The sequence below is a fragment of the Myotis yumanensis genome, unplaced genomic scaffold (genome assembly GCF_028538775.1).
Source record: "Myotis yumanensis isolate MYYU_CA2020_CCGP unplaced genomic scaffold, mMyoYum1.0.hap1 SCAF_10, whole genome shotgun sequence".
Classification (NCBI taxonomy): domain Eukaryota; kingdom Metazoa; phylum Chordata; class Mammalia; order Chiroptera; family Vespertilionidae; genus Myotis; species Myotis yumanensis.
Window position 1 is genome coordinate 2,739,799 of NW_027223761.1, and position 19,657 is coordinate 2,759,455.

The window sequence follows — 19,657 nt, forward strand, 5'->3', positions numbered from 1 at the left end:
TTAAAAAAAAATCAATGTTTTTATGATTTTTAGAGGGAGAGAGAGAAACATCAATGAGAGAGAATCATCGATGGACTGCCTATGGCATGCCTTCTCCTGGGGATCAAGCCTGCAACCTCCGGGGCCTGTGCCCTGACCAGGAATCAAACCAGTGACCTCTGAGTGCGCGGGACGAGGCTCAATCCATTGAGAATAGGGCTCCGCAAAGCCCAGACACAGCTGTAGCCGGGTCCCCTGGGCGGGGACGCAGGGAGTGTGTGCGATTCCTGGGGCGGGCCCGGCGGCCTCCTGGAGCGGCGCCCACGTCTACACCGCTACAGGGGCCAGGCCGATCCTGTTGTTGGCGCGATCGAAGACGGTGAAATAGAGTCGCAGGAACACATCCCCCAGGATCCAGTGGCTGAAGCTGCCTGAGGTGTCAATGTCCAAGTTGCTGTAGCAGATGTCGGTCTTACCCTGGAGGGGAAGGAGGTGCAGCCCTCAGCCGCGCCCTCGCCGCCCGCCACCCCGATGCTCTGTTGTTGGCTCTGAAAGAATCCCCCCCTTCTCCCCGCCATCCCCCTCGTCCTCGAGACCCAGCCCAGCGCCTGGGCAGCCCTTCCGGGCCCATGCCTCCTCCTTGGCACTGCGGGCTGGGGGGGGGGGGGGGGGCCTGCCTGAGCTCCTGTGTCGTTAGCCTCAGCACAGGGGCCTATGAGGAGCTCAGCTCCCGGGGCCTCCCTGGTTCAGGGCTGAGAGGCTGCCAGTTGCTCTCTCCGTGGCTGCCCCACGCCCTCTCGGCACGCCATGGGGACCGGCGCTTCTTGAGCCCGGTCACTGGGCACCTTTATTCATGTCAGCGTCTATCCGCCCTGCAAAGGGGGAGCTGGGGACCCCATTTCACAGCGAGGGAATTGGGGCCTAGCAGGGGGCGTTTGCACCCCAGGACTAGGGTGATCTTATGATTTATCACCCAAATCAGGTCACTTCGAGATGGGAAGGCAATACAGCCCATGATTACGGGGGCCACTGGGGCTGTCCCCAGCCAGCCCTACGGTCCCTCCTCTTTGCCTGTCTCTGGGGTTCCCGCCTAAGTTCCAGCCCAGAGGTCTGAGTGCCCCCACTGAACTGATGCTGCCTGAGGGCGAGGCCATTAGCGCCCTCTCCTGGACCCGGCACCAGCACGGAGCTGGCTTGGGCGGCCGCTCCGCATTTTTCCGAGGCTGATGGATGCCCCAGATACTCTGCTACCAAGAGGCTTGTGCTGCCCTGACCGGTTTGGCTCAGTGGATAGAGCGTTGGCCTGCGGACTGAGGGATCCCAGGTTCGATTCTGGTCAAGGGCATGGACCTTGGTTTCGGGCACACCCCTGGTAGGGGGTGTGCAGGAGGCAGCTGATCGATGTTTCTCTCTCATCGATGTTTCCAACTCTCTATCCCTTCCCTTCCTCTCTGTAAGAAATCAATAAAATATATTTTTTAAAAAAAGAGGCTTGTGCTGTGGGAGGCGCCCTCCAGCCAGGGCTGCTGGGCAGCATCTGCAATGGCACGGCCTGGCCGCCAGGGGGCCTCTCTGAGCCACGGCCCACAGGTCCCTCCAGCCCCAGATCTGAGAGCCAGCCCCCAGGGCGGCCCCTCACCCTCCGGATGTAGGCGCTGGCTGGCACTGGGTATGTGACATTGTTCATGGTGAAGACGATGTCAGGCAGGCTCTGGACGTCATCGCAGCTGACGATGTACTGTGTGAGAGAGGGGGGGGGGTTGGCCCGCGGGTCCTTCTGTGTGTGGGGAGCCCAGAGTGACCCCGGGGCGTGACCCCTCACCTCCCCGGTGCTGGTGTTCTGGGCGTTGATGCTTTTCAGAATGTTGAGGACGGGGTCGTGTGGGCCAATCAACAGCGAGGCCCCGGTATCCACGATGGCCTGGCAGCCGCCGGGACAGGCCACGACCGTCCCGTTCATGGAGATGCTGAGGGACAAAGCAGGCACCAGGGTCACTCGTGGCCTCTTCCCCAGCGGCCCTCCCAGCTGCCTGCAGCACAGCCTGCAGCTCCTGCCGTCCTGTCTCCCTGTATTGGGCCACACCGACCTTCCTGGACGGACTTCCTCTCAGGTCTTGAATGCATTGTGCTCTCGGTGTCTCAGGGCCTTGGCACGCACTGTCACCTTTCCTGGACCCACCCCGTCCCCTTTGTCTGGCTGATTCCTCCTGCCCTCCAGGGTCCGGGTCAGTCACTACTTTTTCAGGGAAGTGTCCCCCAGAGGAGATCAGGCCCCTCTCCTCCCCAGACTGGACGGCAAACCCTCCTGGTGTCCAGCGTGCACGGGGGTGGGCACTCCCCATGGCTGCGACGCCATCCCTCACGCGTGTCTGCCCTGCTAGTCCGGAGAGCAAGCTGTGCCCTCAGTGCCCCTTCCAGTGCCCGTGCCCAGCGCACAGCGCATGCTCCATTGTGTTTGCCGAGGGAATGACAAGGGCACGTGAAGGAATGAGGGTCAACTGGAGACATGGACCTGCTGTCCGGCCAGTGATGAAAGCCACACGGTAAAGACGGAGGTTCCCGGGAATCAGAGGCTCGGAGAGGAGGCAGGGAGTGTGTTGTTCCCCCGCTGCCTCACGCCCCCCCTCCCCCAGGCCCCTGGCCGGGGGACGCCTGAGCCGGCCCAGGGCGCGGACGTGGGCTCTGAGCACAGTTTAGGCCTCTGTGTGACAGTATCACGGGGCCCCCTCAGTGATCGCCCCTGGTCTCAGCCTCCCGGGTCCCCGCTTCCCGATGCTCTCGGTCCCATCCCCTGGCCCTGGGCACCCAGGCCCGGTGGGTGGGGGTCCCTTTGTGTGATTTGCTTTCAGGCCCTAGGATGGCGCCCATGTGTCTCCAGGGCCAGGGAGCGTCTCCCTAGGCGGGGCGCCCTCCCATGTGTCCGGGGCTCCCCTGTTTTTCACGCTGGCGCCCTGTGTGCTGGGAACCCCTCGGCCGGGCGACCTGGATGTCCCTGATCAGACGGGGGAATTCTCCTTGACCCCTTCTCGCTGCGGCTGCCCCGGCCTGGGGGGTGCAGGCCTCCCCCGCTGCCCCGGCCGCCGCCCTGACGGCTCGGCCCGGGCCTGTCCCCGCTCCTGGTGTCCGTCTCAGGCCCAATCCTGGTTCTCTGGTCAGGACCCTGGTCAGGGCGGTTATGAACCCGTGTTGGGGTGCGTGCCTGTGTCTGTCCGAGTGTGTGCGTGTGCACTGCGCCTGCAGGTGCGGCTGTCACTGGCGTGGCCCTCAGCATCCGGGGGTGGGGGGGTTCTTACCTGTCCACAGTGACCTGCCAGAAGCCCTGCTCGCTCACCGGCACCCACTGCAGCTCGCCCCTGTAGTAGGAGTGATCCACGCCGCCGAACATCACCACGCTGCCGTTCCTCTTATTGCTGGGGGGGGGGGGGGGGGGGGGGGGGGGAGGCTCTTGTGAGGGGAGGACGGTGGGTGGCGTTTCTCCAGCTCAGTGACCGAGGGTGGCACTGGCCAGCTGCCACTTAGCCACACAGCACAGGGCCCCGCGGAGCAGGCACTGCTGTGACCCCCACTGTTCAGAAGGGAACTGGGGCACGGGTGCCGAGCACGGCCCAAGGTCAGTCCCCTGGCTACTGAGGAGCACAGCCAAGCTGTGAACTTGACATTCTGGCTGGGCTTGGGCCACCCGACTCTCTGAGGCCGGCCAGGTCCCCTCCAGCAGCCAAGCGCTCGAGGCACAGCCGGAGGCTGCTGTGCGGAGGGGTCAGTCTCCCCCAGGCTGGTCACAGGCCTGTGACACACCTGCCCCCTCCCTCCCTCCCAGGTCTGAGCTCCTGCTCTCTCTCCAAAGAGGCTGAGCAGCCTCGCCCCTGGCCTCCGTGCCTCCTCTCTGGTCCATCATTCTCCAGCCAGTGCCTGGGGGCAGCTTTCAGAAACAGAGATGGGATCATGTCTTCTCCCTGCCTAGGTCCCTGCAGAGGCCTCCACTCCCACCGAAAACCAAACCCCTGGGGCAGCCTTGCCCCTGCCTGCCCCTCAGACTCCAGGCCTCCCTCTGCCTGCCTCCCTCCCTCCCTCCCAGCGCACCAGCCACACTGCCCCCTGCCGGTCCTCTGTGGAGCCTGGGCCTCTTCCTCTCCCCCCTCGCCCGGCCTCAGGTCAGAGAGGTCCTTGCACTGCCCATCTGAACCCGCGCTCTCATCTCTGTCGTCCTATCACCATGTTTTCCCGCTTTCCCGGGACCAGTCACTGCCTGGCATGTGTTATCTTTTCCTTTCATTTATTTACTTAGTTCTTGTTTGCCGTTTCTCCCTCTCACCTGTCTCCATCACGTGCACAGAGCAGTACCCAGCACATAGTAGGTGCTCAATGAATATTTGTGAAACGGCTCACCTACTTGATTTGGTACAAGCACCCCAGAGGCTCAGCTCATGCTGCACAGCCTGGAGCTCAGGCCCCCACAGGGCCACAGCCTCACCCACATTCTGCATCCTACACACGGTCTGCCCGCTGGGTCCCCCTCCGGCCTGTGCTGCTCCCTCCAGCCCCTCCAGACCCTCAGCCAGCCGGGGAGTTGGGCGTTTCCACTGCTGGCCCAGTGACTGGAGACCTGCTGATGGCCTGACCACCTGGCAGAGGGGACAGCCCCGTGGCCGAGCTCGAGTCCTGCCACTGCCAGTGTTTGGCTGGGCCATTTTGTGCAAAGCTCCTCTATGAGCCTCAGTTTCCCCATCCATCAAAGGAGGGACTAGAAATCCAGGGGTCGGCAAACTTTAGAAAATGCTAGATTATGCCCTAGCTGGTTTGGCTCAGTGAATAGCGCATTGGCCTGCAGACTGAAGGGTCCCGGATTCGACACCTGGCCCTGGACGGGGCGCACATAAGAGGCAATCAATTGATGTGTCTCTCTTGCATTGATGTTTCTCTCTCTGTGTCTCTCCTCCTCCCTTCCACTCTCGCTAAAAATCAATGGGAAAAAAGTCCCCGGGTGAGGATTAACAACATAAAATAAAAATGCTAGAGTGTCAACAGGTTGGGCTTCGCCGGCTACGCGATCTGTATGGCAAGTGCTCGATGCTGCCATTGTAGCACAGAAGCAGCCGCAGACAGGATGTGACTGAAGGAGCAGGGCTGTGTTCCAATAAAACTTTATTTCTAAAAGCAGGTGGTGGGCCACATGTGGCCGAGGGCCACTAGTTGCTGACCCCTCAACTAGGCTGCCCCTCAGGAAAGAGGGGAGGCCGGGTCATCTACCATTTCTCAGGCGACTGAAGGCTTCTGGGCAAAGGGCCTGCCCAGCCAGGCTGACCAGCTCAGGTGGGAGGAGGCTGACCTGCTCAGGTGGGAGGAGGCTGACCTGCTCAGGGGGGAGGAGGCTGACCTGCTCAGGGGGGAGGAGGCTGACCCGCTCAGGTGGAGGGAGGCTGACCTGCTCATGGGGGAGGAGGCTGACCTGCTCATGGGGGAGGAGGCTGACCTGCTCAGGGGGGAGGAGGCTGACCTGCTCAGATGGAGGGAGGCTGACCTGCTCAGGGGGGAGGAGGCTGACCTGCTCAGGGGGGAGGAGGCTGACCTGCTCAGGTGGAGGGAGGTGGACCTGCTCAGGGGGGAGGAGGCTGACCTGCTCAGGGGGGAGGAGGCTGACCTGCTCAGATGGAGGGAGGCTGACCTGCTCAGGGGGGAGGAGGCTGACCTGCTCAGGGGGGAGGAGGCTGACCTGCTCAGATGGAGGGAGGCTGACCTGCTCAGGGGGGAGGAGGCTGACCTGCTCAGGGGGGAGGAGGCTGACCTGCTCAGATGGAGGGAGGCTGACCTGCTCAGGGGGGAGGAGGCTGACCTGCTCACGGGGGAGGAGGCTGACCTGCTCAGGGGGGAGGAGGCTGACCTGCTCAGGGGGGAGGAGGCTGACCTGCTCAGATGGAGGGAGGCTGACCTGCTCAGGGGGGAGGAGGCTGACCTGCTCACGGGGGAGGAGGCTGACCTGCTCAGGGGGGAGGAGGCTGACCTGCTCAGGTGGGAGGAGGCTGACCTGCTCAGGGGGGAGGAGGCTGACCTGCTCAGGTAGAAGGCGAAGAGGTTGTCAGGCAGGAGGCCTTGCTTCCACAGGCTGTCGAAGACCGGGGTGGTGTTTTTGAAGGCGTAGGTGGGGTAGGCCAGGCCCAGGATGCCATCGAAGGCTGCGAACTCCAAGGCAATGCCGGACTCTGTCGTGCTCAGGCCGAATGCTTGGGATTTGCAGACAAGGCCTCCAACCTGGGGGAAGAAGGTGGCCTCATGGGAACGTTTGGGAAGCGGAGCTGGGGCTGGGCCAGGGAGAAGTGGGCGGGGCGATGCCACCAGCACCCCAGGGACCAGCTGAGGTGTGGCTGCGCCTGGAGGTGCCCAAGCAGCACCCACTGTGCTTTGCTGAGGAGTCTCCCCGACACCCGCCCTCCCGCTAGCACCGCCCCGGGTGGTGAAACAGCCTCATCCCTCGGTACGGCTGGGGCCCTGGGGCACAGTGGGCCAGGCGGTTCCCCTGCAGGCCCCGTGAGCAAAGAGCGGGGTCGTCTAGTGTTTGGTGTTTCCGGGATCTGGTGGCAGAAACCCAGTGAATTCCCTGCGATTCCCTGTGGATTCTGCACCCCAGGTGTACACAGGGCCGCCGAGTTCTTGTGAAAAGACTGCATGGAGCCCTGGCCGTTTTGCTCAGTGGCTAGAGCGCCAGCCTGTGGACTGAAAGGTCCTGGGTTCAATTCCGGTCAAGGGCACATGCCCGGGTTGTGGGATCGATCCATGGGGGGTGTGCAGGAGGCAGTGGATCCATCATGCTCTCTCCTCATTGATGTTTCTATCGCTCTCTCCCTCTCCCTTCCTCTCTGAAATTAATTAAAAAATATGTTTTTAAAAAATAAATAAAAATGAGTTTGCCCTCCCCTCTCCCTGCTCCCAGCAAAATCAGGCTTCAGCTCACCACAGGGCAAGAGCTGCAAATGCCCGCCTTCCGTGCCATGACCCGCTTGCTGCGTTGGCCACTCGGGGAGCTGTCAGCCGGGCACTGTCTCCCAGAGGCAGACGGCCAGCCGCTGGAGGACTTGGGGAGATGGGTGGGTCCGGCTGACCCTGCATCGGGCCCCGTAAGCAGTGGGCAGAGGCCGCCAGGCCCCGCCCCCACTCACCTGCACATCGTCGTAGCCCAGCAGCCCGGTCATGCTGCCGGACACGTATAGCCGCCCGATGATCCTGTTCGTGTACCGGAAGGTGGACGACCGCAGAGGGTCGAAGGTTTTGTGTGTCACTGCAGACGGAGAGCAGGGGTCAGTCAGCTGCCAGAGCCCAGGGGTCGGGGGAAGGGGGTTCGGGGGCGGGAGCCCCAACAGGGCGCGGGCACTCACCACAGGCGGGACTGAAGCAGTAGATGGAGGGCACCCAGAAGTCCACCGAGCCTGTGTCAAAGATGACCTTGAACTCCTGAGGGGGCGTTCCAATGCTGATGGTGCCAACGTAGTACATCTGCCGGTGGGGGAGGGGGGTTAGGCAAGGCCGTGTGCCCAGGTCACACCTGGTCCCCAGGTGCCGGCCTTGACCAGAGTGTCCCGGGTCTCCTGGAATCGAGTTCCCATCACCCCACCTCCATGGCTGCGGCTCAGGCGGTGCCTTCATTGGAAAAGTTTCCCACTTTCCCCTACAGCTCTGTAAATCCACAGCCTTCATGGCCCTGCTGGAGTGCTCCCTCCTCCAGGAAGCCCTCCTAGGTCACCCAGGCCCCTGACTCCCAACTCAGCGCCAGTTGTGTCACTATCACACAGGCGGCCCTTTAATTGGCGTTTATCTTCTTGCAGAACAGGCCAGACCCTCTGTGATCCACAACCGGAACCACACTGTTGGTGTGAACAGCCTCCCACGCTGGAGGGGCTCAGGGACTCTGCTGGGGTCATTCTCGGGGCTGCGGAGGCTGAGCGCCCTCTGCCTGGGGCATCCATCTGGAGTCCCCGTTAAGGCAGCGGTTTTGTTCAGAAGGAGCAGAATGTGTCCAACCAGCACCAGGTTCGCAGGTGCCCAGCGCCGGATCCTGGGCACGAGATGGAGTCTGCCTGCCGCCTGGTCATTGCTGGACCCAGTCACCACAGACCGAGCCCTGAGGGTGCGAGTGCCTTCTCCCCTTTGCTGCCTGCAGCAGCACCGCCCCCACATCCTGGCTGCCACCCCTGGGTGGACCCCAGAGCCCGGCCAGCACTAGGGAGGGCTGTGCACTGCGTCCGCCACACTCACGTCCAGGTAGTTCCTCATCGACTGGACGGTGACGCGCGGCTGGCGCAGGAGCTTGTAGGCCTGGCTGTAGGGGTGCCGCTGGAGGTAGTCTCTCAGCAGGTCCCTCTCCCGCAGGCTCTCCCGCATGGACTTGATCTTCGTCAGAGGGACGCTTTCAGCGGGAAAAGACAAGAAGTAAGACAGCAGCTCCCCACCCGCAGTTCCATGGGGCCCGCCACGCCTGGCCGGTGTGGTTCAGTGGATAGAGCATCCGCCTGCCGACCAAAGGGTCCCGAGTGCGATTCCGGTCAAGGGCACAGACCTCGGCTGCAGGCTCCTACCCGGCCCAGTTCCTGGTGGGGGCTCGTGCAGGAGGCAACCCATTGATGTGTTTTTCTCACATCGATGTTTCTCTCTGTCTTTCCCTCTCCCTTCCACTCTCCCTAAAAAAAATCGATGGAAAAATATCCTCAGGTGAGGATGTATAAAAATAAAAATAAAAACTAATTGGAGATGCGGACTTTATGATGGGGAATGATTGTACTCCCTTCTCTACCCCTGGGCGGTGGAAGGATCAGGGGACAGTGAGAGAGAGGCCGGGGACAGGGGGCCCCCTACTCACATCACCAGGCACTCGGACAGGGCCACCAGGCTGAGGAACCCAATCCACCTCATCGTGCGTTCTCCCCGGGTCACGTCCTCCGAAGGCTCGGGTGTGGACTGTGCGGGGATGGGCCAGCGCTGCCCATATGTACCCTCCGACCTGTGCCTGATCCCCTGGGAGGGCTGCTGATGGCCCTGATAAAAAACTAACCTCCCGATAAGATCTTTATTCCCATCAGCGTTCCCGATTGGGGGGAGAGGGGGGAGGACTTAGAAAAATTCGGAATAGAGAGATCTCTATCGTCATCTCCTCCTTGGGGCATGGCTGGGGGACAAGCCCAAACCACATGACCTCGGCGAGGTGGGGAGATGGGTGCTGGCTCGGAGGGAAAGCTCGCTAATCGTGTCATAAAGTAAGTGCTGGCGATCACGCTTGGCATCCTTGGTCTCATGTCCTCCTCGTAGCCACCCCGTGAGCTGCGCATCGGGGAGGAGCATGCTGAGAGGAGTGGGGGTCACCAGGCAGAGGGAAGACAGCGGGGAGCCCCTGGCGTAGGAGTGGCTTTAGGTGATGGTGCAGACGTACGAATGCGGGGGGCGGTGGGGGGGGGGGCGCTTGAGATCCAGTCTCCTTCAGACACCTGGGCCCAAGCAGCATTGCCCTCTGCGACTCTGATGCTGGAGGAAGTGGTGCCCGCGGGCAGGAGGGACTCATCCACCAGCAGCACCGAGGACCCAGCAGGCGGGGCGGGGCTGGGTGCTGCCAAGTCAGGAGGTACAGGTGGTCCCTGCCTCCAGGCAGCTTGCAGGCCAGGCCAGGGCTCCTGAGCTCAAGGCCCAGAGAAAAGGGAACGGAACGGAAGGGCTGGGCGGGCTGCGTGGGCTTGGGCAGCTCATGCCCCATCCCATAGGGCAGCCCCTGCTCAGCTCGGATAGTGTAGGATGCGGGCCGGTCGGCCAAGCTTTCAAGGGGAGTCTGAAGTCTACATACTGATGTGGACTCCCTTGATTTTTAAATGTTAGCAACTAATTAAAAAAAAATTTTTTTTTCAAAATCCAACAGCTGAGGGCTGGATGCAGCTGGCAGGCTGTGCAGCTTTTCTTTCTGGCCCAGAGGTGGGAGTGCGGGGGGTGGAGGGGGTGGGGGGGACGAGGGTGTTCCACTCATGGCCAAGTGGCTAAGAGGCGGAAACCCCCAACCATGTCAACCTTCCCTCCGCGGGTGAGAGAACACCCCCAGCATCCGACACCCCGACGGACGGAATAGCTGCCCCTCTCGATCCCCCGAGTGAGCCCCAGGCAGGCCCCGGCCTTGGAGCGAACTTGTCTGCCAAACCAGACCAGGAAGGAGTAACCGCTTTTAAAGAGTCTCACCGTCCGGGAAGGCGCAGCCGGGCCAGAGCTCCTGCTCAGCCTGAGGAACAGGCTGCCCAGCACCTGCTACCTTCTGGCCAGGCCAGGAGAAGGGGGTGTCTGGTTCCTCCCCGGCCCCGGGTCCCGTGTGAGAGCCGCCCAGGTCTGTCCCCAGCACGGAGGCTGGCCTCGCCCCGGGCTGAGGTGGCAGGTGGGTGGGGGCTCTGTCCTACCCTCCCCGTGGCACATTAAAAGTCAGTTTGGGCCCTAGCTGGTTTGGCTCAGTGGGTAGAGCATCAGCCTGCAGACTGAAGGGTCCCGGGTTCAATTCTGGTCAAGGGCACATGCCTAGGTTGTGGGCTTGATCCCCAGTAGGGAGCGTGCAGGAGGCAGCCAATCAATGATTCTCTCTCATCATTGATGTTTCTATCTCTCTTTCCCTCTCCCTTCCTGTGTGAAATCAATAAAGATATATTTGAAAAACAAAGTCAAGTTGGTGGATTTGACCCCCATGGGAAGTGATTGGTTTGAGGTGAGGTCACGAGGGTGCCTGCCCCTGCCCCTGCGATGTGAGACAGTGAGAGATGGCTGGGTGCAACTGACGCCCAGCTCGGCCCAGGCCAGCAGGGCACCAGGCCTCTGGCCCAGGGCAGCCTGGGGGAAAGAAAGAAAGTTGTCTCTCTCTACGCTAAATGACGGAACAAAGCAGTTGTGATGGTCTTTGTTTTGAAAGCTCTTATGTTTGAAATGATAAGAGGTTTAAACACTGTCATTTTGGAGTTAGTTTCTGTTGTTATCGATGCCCTGAGGGGCCCAAGCGGAGTGGACGAGGCAGCCTCCAGGGCCAGGCACACCCGCCCATTTCCTGGCTCCTCCTGTGAACTGGACCCACCACCCCCAGGGCTGCCTCGGATGTTGGGGAGCCACGTCAGGGTCTGGAGACGGGAGGAATGAGGAAACTGAGGGAAAACCTGCCTCCTCTTTGCTGCAGGGGAAGGCACGGGCCTGGGTGGCACCGCCCAGCAGTGAGCCGCGGTCTTGGAAGGGAAGGGAGGGGGCTCACAGCCGAGTAACAGAGAAGGGCCACCGCCTGGGCCCTGGGGGGGGGGGGAGAAGGCCTGGGCAGGGATGGAGCTCAGTGCCCCGTGCCACTGCGCCTCTGGCACCCTGTGCCGGGGCACCCCTCCACCCCCCTTGCTGGACAGGGAGGTGGTCAGCAGGTCGCTGGAAGCATTTAGGACAGCGTCTGGTTGCTCTCGCCATCCTGCTGGCCCGGGACCCCGAGCCCTGGGATTGGCATCCAGGCCGTTAGGAGAGGCGACCCCTCAGCCCAGCTCTGGTTTTGTGGTTTTGTTTTTGTTTTTAATAAATATTTTTATTGGTTTCAGAGAGGAAGGGAGAGGGAGAGAGAGACAGAAACATCAGTGATGAGAGAGTCATCAATTGGCTGCTTCCTGCGCGCAACCTGGGCATGTGCCCTGACCAGGAATCACACTGAGACCTCCTGGTCCGTAGGCCGACCCCCCACCACTGGGCCACCAGGGCCGGGCCCAGCTTGGGTTTCCATTGAAGAGCCCGCCCCTGCCAGTTGGTAGCCTCCCCGTATGATGACCCTGTGGAGCCCACGGAGTCACGTGGCAGCGTCTACCGGGCAGGCCCAGGGCCTCTCCCGCCCATGGGGCAGTCACACGGCACCTGGTCTGCCACCCTATCCTGGCCCCCCGGGCAGAAGTGCTCTGTTGAGGGAGAGACTGTGGTTCCCGGGCTGGGAGAGCTCTGTGCAGGGAGATGCTGTGGTTCTGGGCTGGGAGAGCTCTGTGCAGGGAGAGGCCGGAGAAGGCTGCCACCTCCGGGCAGCTCTCCCAGGCTGCAGGGGCCAGAGCTGAAGCCCTCCCCTCCCTCCTGAGTCCCGCCCGCCGCCTCTGGGACCTGTGATCTTGGGGGCAGCAGAGCCGGGTGCCAGGCACAGGGGCAGGTGCACCGAGAGGCGGGAGGCGGGCCGGCAGGCCGCGCTGGCTCCATTCCAGCTGGGCAGTGCCCCCGACACCCCCGACCCAGGACAGGACCGGCCCACATTTACAGCAACGAGCAGTTTCCGCCCAGGCTTTGGCTCTGAGGCCCACGTCTCCCTGTGATTCCGGAGCACCGGGCCGAGTCAGGAGGAACTTGTTGCCTCTTGGAGGTTCAAGAAGGACCTTGGAGCTTTAAGGCCCCGGCCGGGGGCGAAGCCGCTCATGCCGTACGGGGACTTCGCTACGGTCCCTGTGGAGAAAAGGGGCCCGGCCCGAGGCGCTCAGTGATTGAGCATCGACCTGTGAACCAGGAGGTCACGGTTCAATCCCGGGTCAGGGCGCATGCAGGAGGCAGCCAATCAATGATTCCTTCTTATCATGGATGTTTCTATCTCTCTCTCCCTCTTTGAAATAAATAGATAAGTAAGTAAATATATGATTTCAGAGGGGGAGGGGCTGGGGCACCAGGGGGCAAGGCTGGGCATCACCGGGGTCCCAGCTAATGGCAGGTTGAGGCCCGGCCTCAGGGTCAGGTGCTCCTGCTGATGCTCGCGGCCAGCTGTTGAGAAGGAAGAGAGGAACCAGGTTCTGGCAGGGAACGGCCACTCCTAGGGCCCCAGGACCACACCGGGGAGAGTGCACAGACCATTCACTTTCCTCCTGCTCCTGTGGGTGCTGAGCTTTCACCCAGAACAGCGAGCAAGAGGGCCAGTCAGTAGTGAGCTGTCCACTGTGCCTCCAGGGCGTGGTGGGGCTGCAGACACCAGCTTATCCGCAAGGACACCAGCTTATCAGCACGGACACCAGCTTATCCTCATGGACACCAGCTTATCAGCACGGCCACCAGCTTATCAGCACAGGGCGCCAAGAAACTTATTCTATTGATAGCCCTGCTCTCCTGCCTCAGGCTGCGGCACGGGGCACGGGGGTGGGGGGGTGGGCGTGGGGGATGCTATTCTGGGAAGGGCAGTGACTCACTGCCAAATGTAGGATGAGGTCATCGTGATGTGCCTGTGGCCTAGATGCCCTGGTGTGTCCAATGTGGAAGGGAGACTGGAGAAGTAGCAATTTGCTGGGCTTGGTTACCGGGGGCCTTTGCAATTGCTAGTCTCCGTCTGGAATGTTCTTCTCCCAGCGCTCTGCATGGCTGGTTCCTTCTTCATATTCAGCTGTCCTTCTGCACTGCCCCCTCCTCGGTGAGGCCTGCGCTGGCCACGCAGGTCTCGCGGGCACAGGCCCTGGCTCATTTGAGGAGCCCCATAGACACCGAATGCATGTTCCCATGTGCTTTGCATGGGAGCCCTATGGGGTTGAGAATGTCCCCAGTTTACAGATGAGCACACCGAGGCTGGGGAGTTAAATTCCCTTGAGGACACATGGCTAGTGAGTGCCTGAGATGCGAACCCAGGTCTGCCTGACTGCAGAGTGCATGCTGTGGACCACTCTGCTGCTTGCGGGTGGAGGGCCAGGAATTGATGCCAGGAGAGAGCGGGAGTTGGGGATGGGAGTTGCCGGGGGTAACCGATAAGGGAGTCTCGTCCATGAAAACTGTCCATTCTTTTAGTGAACACTTTTTTTGTTGTTGTTTCAGTTGATTTCAGAGAGGAAGGGATAGGGAGAGAGAGAGAGAGATAGAAACATCAATGATGAGAGGGAATCATTTATCGGCTATCTCCTGCACGGCCCCTACTGGGGATCGAGCCGGCAACCCAGGCATGTGCCCTTGACCGGAATCAAACCCGGGACCCTTCAATCCGAAGGCTGACGCTCTATACCCTGAGCCAAACCAGCCAGGGCTTGTGAACATGTCTTGAAGATGCTCTAAGCCAAGTCCCCCAAGTGCTTGCTTTATATGGGGGAGCCTGGCAGGGGTGAACAGCATGCAGACTGTGCCCAGAACACAGGTGCCAGGGGAAGGGGGAAGGTGCCCTAATCTAGTCGGTGCCCATGGCTGAGCTATGCCCCCAGCCTGCAGCCGCCTGGAGGGGCAGATTTTCCGACTGTAGGTGAGTGGGTGCCGAGACCTGACTACCGAGCATGTGGCCGTGAGAGGAGCAGGTGGGACCCCCTAGGACTGGCCCTGGCTCTGGCCTGGCCTCGGGAGGGGCACCTTTGCCACCTGCTGGGAGACAGAGGGCACTGGCATGTCCCCTGTGGTCAGGGGGCTGTGGCTATGAAGGTGACCCCGTGGTGTCTGGACCCCATGCCCCACATTTTTTTGTCTGGAACTAAATAGCCTGAAGTCTCCAGGTGGGACACACGCGCTCTCTGGCCTACAGGAGGAGGCTCAGGGGAGACTGAACTTGAGTTAAAGCGATGCAGGACCGTGACATTGAGGGAGCACAGCACAGCACTTAGGAACCCAGTGCTGGCCTCAAATCCTAGCCTGGCCACCTACTCGCTGTGTGACCTTGGGCAGGTGGCTTTCTCTCTCGGCCTCAGATTCCCGTCCTCAGATGGAGAGTAACAGAGCCCGGTGAGTTAGTGTGTGGAGGGTGCGTAGACGCGTGGGAAGTGCTATATACGTCTTGCATAAAATCAGTCATGGCCCGGCCAGCGTGGCTCGGTGGTTGAGCATCAACCTGTGAACCAGGAGGTCATGGTTTGATTCCCGGTCAGGGTGCATGTCCGGGTTGTGGGCTCCATCCCCCGTGTGGGGCGAGCAGGAGGCAGCCGATCCATGATTTCTCTCATCATGGATGTTTCCGCCTCCCTCTCCCTCTCCCTTCCTCTCTGAAAGCAATAAAATTATTTAAAAAAGCAATCATGTATTTGGACTGGAATTCATACCTGTTATACCTGCCGTGAGTGGGGAGCTTGTCTGGGATGTGAGGGTTACGAGGGAGCTGCCTTTTAGTGCAGTGTCCTATGTCGAGGGACCATCTGGCTGAGTCTCTGGCCTTACAGACGGGGAATCGAGGCCCAGAGAGAAAGGACTTGGGGAAGGTCGCCCTAGACCAGTGGTTCTCAACCTTCTGGCCCTTTAAATACAGTTCCTCATGTTGTGACCCAACCATAAAATTATTTTTGTTGCTACTTCATAACTGTAATGTTGCTACTGTTATGAATCGTCATGTAAATATCTGATATGCAGGATGGTCTTAGGCGACCCCTGTGAAAGGGTCTTTCGACCGCCAAAGGGGTCGTGACCCACAGGTTGAGAACCGCTGCCCTAGACAGAGCTGGGCTGGGGGCTCAGGGCACTGTGTGAGCTTGGCCACGCGGCTGTCTGGCTGTGGGGTGAGCAGGCTGCTCGATGGGGGTGGGGAGGTGGAGGGGGAGGGCCTCCAGGCCTGAGCAGGAGAAGCCGTGGCTGCCTGGGGGTGCTGTCCTCTCCTCTTGCCACCCAGGGGCCCCAGCGGGGAGGAGATGGGTGTGACTTCCTGGGACCCTGTGGTCACGGAGGCTGGGAGCATGAGGACGGCTCACAGTTCCTGGGCCCGTCCCGGCTGAGCACCCCATCAGCAGTCACAGGCTCCCCTCGTCTTGCTCTTAAAAAACTTGCCTGCGCCTGTGTGGGGAGGGGGCAGCGGGGAGGCAGGCGGGGATTTAAGTGCTGTGGGTGCTGCTGGGGCAGAATGCACTCCTACTTCCCTACCTTTAGGGCATCTGTGCCTCCCCAGACTGGAAGAAGCTTTCCCCGCAGCCTGGGGGGGTGGGAGTCCTGACAGATGCTGGAGACAGCAGGGGGTGCGGACCACCGCGTGTTATGTGGCCGCCTTCTCCCCGGCTTCCCTGTGCTCTCACTTCTTGTGGCGCCTGGAGGACCTTTGGAGGAACTAATGCAACCGCCGTAGGCACGAGGACTCCAGCCAATGGCGGGGAGCGTGAGAGCCCAGCGCCCTGGCCTGGGGTTCGGCACTTTTGAGTTCTAGCGCCCCAGAATTCTTTGTGGGAGCAGGCGGCTGCCCTCCACAGGGCTTGCATGAGCCACGCCCTGCCTGCCGGACCCCCACCCTTCCCGCCTGCTTCCCCTGCTCCCTCCCTGCTGTTTCTGGGAGCAACTTTGCCAGAAATCACTGGCAGGTGAAAACGCATCTCTTGGGGCAGCTTCCAGGAAGCCTGACCTGAGACGCCCCACTTCAGGCACCTGACCTGTTCAGGCTCCCTCCCAGGGGCCCCCGGAGTGTACCTGCCCGTGGCTTGTCCCGGCTTCACTCCCGAAAGCCCTGTGGACACGTGCTCCGGAAGGCGGGCTCTCGCTCAGTCATAAGCCAGTGGAAGCAGATAGCTCTCCACCCACCAAGTGTTGCTGTTAAGACAAGGGTAACACAGGTTAGGGATTAGGTGACAGGTATTAGGTGACCGGCTCCGCGGCTGCAGCCAAAGCCTGGATAACTAATGGAGGTTTTGATAAAGCACAGTTTCATTTCTCTCTCGTCCACGCCCTGATGGCCTACCTCCAGATTTGTCTTAAGTGGGAGAAAAGTCACGCTTTATCTTGTTTGAGTTACAGTTCTTTAGGCTTTCTGTAGCCTGCACCCAAACACAAACCTCATATACTATGTAGTGACTATGGCACAGCGTTATTATTATTATTTTGTGGGGTTTGGAAAATAAATTTACATTTTGTGAATTTCTTTCTTTTATCATTTAATTAAATGTATGCATAACCCACACATACATGTACTCTTGTATAAATACAAAATTGTGGTTATAAACGTGCTTTCTTAAAGTATAGTTTTTGATTTTTTTTTTTTTTTTGGCTTGGTTCCCTGCCTTATTAACAGCCTAGTCACTAGGCCCTAGTGTATGTCTTTTCATATAATCTTATCCAAGTCGGTATCTATGGGCGGAGAGAGGCTGAGGGGCAGGGTGGGAAGGACCAGTGCAGAATAAATGGTAGGCGTGAGAATAAATGGTGGCGTTGTCAACGCGTCCCCTCCCCCAGCCACTCCCCCACCAGGTGTGCCACGACTGTGACTGTGGAGTTTGCTTTGGCACGTGGCCTGTGCAGAGGTGATGCGTGTCTCTTCCAGGTGGGGGTGTTTTTTTTTAATCTTCACCCAAGGATTTTTTTCCCCTTGATTTTTTTAGGGAGAGTGGAAGGGAGGGATGGGGGGCGGGAGGAGAGAAACATCCATGTGAGAGAAAAGCATCAATCCGCTGCCTCCCGTGAGCACCGGTGCTGAACCTGAAACCTAGGCGTGTGCCCTGACTCGGATTGAACACAACCTTTCGGTGGACAGGGTGACGCTCGACCAACTGAGCCGCTGGCCGGGCAGGTGGGTGGAAGCCTTGAAGAACCAGAGTCCATTTGCCACACATCCCTCTCCTGCACCAGTGTCTCCCCCGGGGCCTGGGGAGCAGGGCTCCCTGCCAGCCTGTGTGGGGTGTGAACGGAGAGAACCCTTGGCTGTGGTGAAACACTGGCATTGGGGGTGTGCCTCTTCCTGATGCATGGAACTCAGTGTCTTCACTGAGACAGGGGGCACAACAGCGTCTGCTCATGGTCTTCTTCCTGTGGTCATCAAACCCGTCAGAGTCCCAGTGGTTCTCAACCTTCTGGCCCCTTAAATACAGTTCCTCATGCTGTGACCCAACCATAAAATTATTTTTGTTGCTACTTCATAACTGTAATGTTGCTGCTGTTATGAATCCTAATGTAAATATCTGATATGCAGGATGGTCTTAGGTGAACCCTGTGAAAGGGTCATTCAACCGCCAAAGGGGTCGGGACCCACAGGTTGAGAACCGCTGTTAGACCCACCCAGCCACACAATGCACGTCCCAGGCACTCTTCCAGTCCCAGGCACTCTTCCAGCTACAAGTGCCCTGCGGCTTCTTTTAAGCCAATGGGATGCAAGTGGGAGGATCATCAAGCCAATGGGATGTGAGTGGAAGGATGACTGAGCCAATAGGATGCGAGTGGAAGGATCATCGAGCCAATGGGATGCGAGTGGGAGGATGGTTGACAACGTCTCTTGCTGCCTTCAAGCTTTCCCTTCTCTAGTTGCTGGCAGCTGGGATGCAGGCATGATGACCGGAGCCAGAGCAGCCATCTTAGCCCAAGATGGAGGCCCCGTGTGGAGGTGGCAGAGCAGCAAGAAAGCATCCTGCTCCCCATCCCTGCAGAGCCCCTGGACGGACAGGCACTGATGTTCGCCAGGGGGTGGGGGGCACTTAGTTCTGCGGTCACCATAGTCTAGAGCAGTGGTTCTCAACCTTCCTAATGTTGCGACCCTTTAATACAGTTCCTCATGTTGTGGTGACCCCCAATTTCATTGTTACAAATTGAACATCATTAAAGCATAGTGATTAATCACAAAAACAATATGTAATTATATATTTTTTTCCCGATGGTCTTAGGCGACCCCTGTGAAAGGGCTGTTCGACCCCCAAAGGGGTCGCGACAGGTTGAGAACCGCTGATCTAGAGGCCAAACGGCGGGGGATGGCGGGGGGAGGTGTCCGCAGTCTGAGCTCATCCCACCCAGGGCGTCCCCTACATCCTGGGGGTCCGTTCGTTTTCTCTCGGCTCCTCCAGGGCTGCTTTGGGGGAGCCGCCCCCAGCTGAGCGCAGTGAGACACCAGCCCCTGGCCCGCCGGGCCTGCGCAGGCGCACTCGCTCCAGGCGGCCTGGTTTCCGCCTCCTGGGCGGTGTCCTCCTGGGGGCGGGGCCAGGAGCCCGCGGGGGCGGGGCCAGGAGTCGTGGGTGCGGCCCCGCGTGGCCGCGAGTGTACCTGTGCGGGGGGGGCCGGGGGGGAACCGGTGCCGTGACTCAGAGGCGCGCGGGGAACCCACCGTGATAGCGGGACGAGCGGCGTGGATCCCGCTCCCAGACCCGGAAGTTAGCAGGTGTCACATCCGGCAAGAGGGGGCGGGCCTCCCGGACCCGGAAGTGTGGGCGTGGGCTGTGGTTTCACCCGCGGCTGTGGCGGCGCGGCTGCGGCCCCGGCAGGTGAGCGGGGCCTGGGGAGGGGCGAAGACGGGGCTGGGGGTGGTGCTGCGGCGGCCGCCGGCGCGCCCCGTCCTTCCCGCCTCGCGCGGTGGAGGCCGGTGATTGGGCGCGAGGGGCGCGTGACCGCCGCCGAGGTCGGCTTCCCGGCCCCTCGCCGTGGGCGGGCGGGGGGAGCGAGGGGAGCGCGCGGGCTCGGCCGGCTACCCCGCAGCTCCGGCCTCCAGCCCCGCCCCCCGCCGCCCCCTACCCCCAGCCCCACGTTTGCGCGTTTTGCTGGTCTCGGTCCTGGAGACGTTAGGGGCGGCGCGCCCATTGCACCGAAGAGGAAACGGGCCCCAGGCGGAGCCTGACCTGCGGGGGGACCGCGGGGGGCGGTGGCAGAGTGGGGTCGCAGGGCCCCTGCTCTTTGCCTCCCTGACACGTGCCCTTTCTCCAGGGCAGTGACTGGTGGGCTTTATGCCTTGACTCTGTTCTTATCTGTTTGTTTTTTCCTGGACCCAGACTAGGACCAGCCGAATCACTGACCAGTCCTTATCCCCGACCTGCTGGGCAAGAAAGGGTGTGTGTGTGTGTGTGTGTGTGTGTGT

The 19,657-nt window shown here is 60.6% G+C and overlaps 2 protein-coding genes across 2 annotated transcripts in view; one reads left to right on the forward strand and one right to left on the reverse strand.

The window, feature by feature from the left end:
• LOC139018625 (pepsin F-like) lies at positions 1–19,029 on the reverse strand. The gene is made up of 10 exons (XM_070427251.1): positions 18,914–19,029; positions 16,303–16,422; positions 8,224–8,374; positions 7,347–7,464; positions 7,131–7,249; positions 6,026–6,225; positions 3,273–3,389; positions 1,802–1,946; positions 1,619–1,717; positions 1–456 (listed from the first exon to the last, which is right to left on the reverse strand). The coding sequence occupies exons 3-10, from the start codon at positions 8,347–8,349 to the stop codon at positions 307–309; spliced, it is 1,074 nt and encodes a 357-aa protein (XP_070283352.1). The 5' UTR covers positions 8,350–8,374; positions 16,303–16,422; positions 18,914–19,029; the 3' UTR covers positions 1–306.
• The window catches only part of VPS37C (VPS37C subunit of ESCRT-I), a 16,365-nt gene continuing 15,699 nt past the window's right edge, over positions 18,992–19,657 (forward strand). The window contains exon 1 of the mRNA XM_070427245.1: positions 18,992–19,070. The gene's annotated coding sequence lies outside the window, so the exon portion shown is untranslated. The remainder of the gene's footprint in view (positions 19,071–19,657) is intronic.

Bases quoted from the DNA above. Each gene is read 5' to 3' on its own strand.
- LOC139018625 (XM_070427251.1), bottom strand. From the start codon at position 8,349: ATGCGGGAGAGCCTGCGGGAGAGGGACCTGCTGAGAGACTACCTCCAG. The intron at 3,390-6,025 runs GTCAGCCTCCTC...CCCCCCCCCCAG, and splicing joins TTCGCCTTCTACCTGAGCAG to CAATAAGAGGAACGGCAGCG. The intron at 457-1,618 runs GTGAGGGGCCGC...CTTCCCCTCCAG, and splicing joins CCAGCGCCTACATCCGGAGG to GGTAAGACCGACATCTGCTA.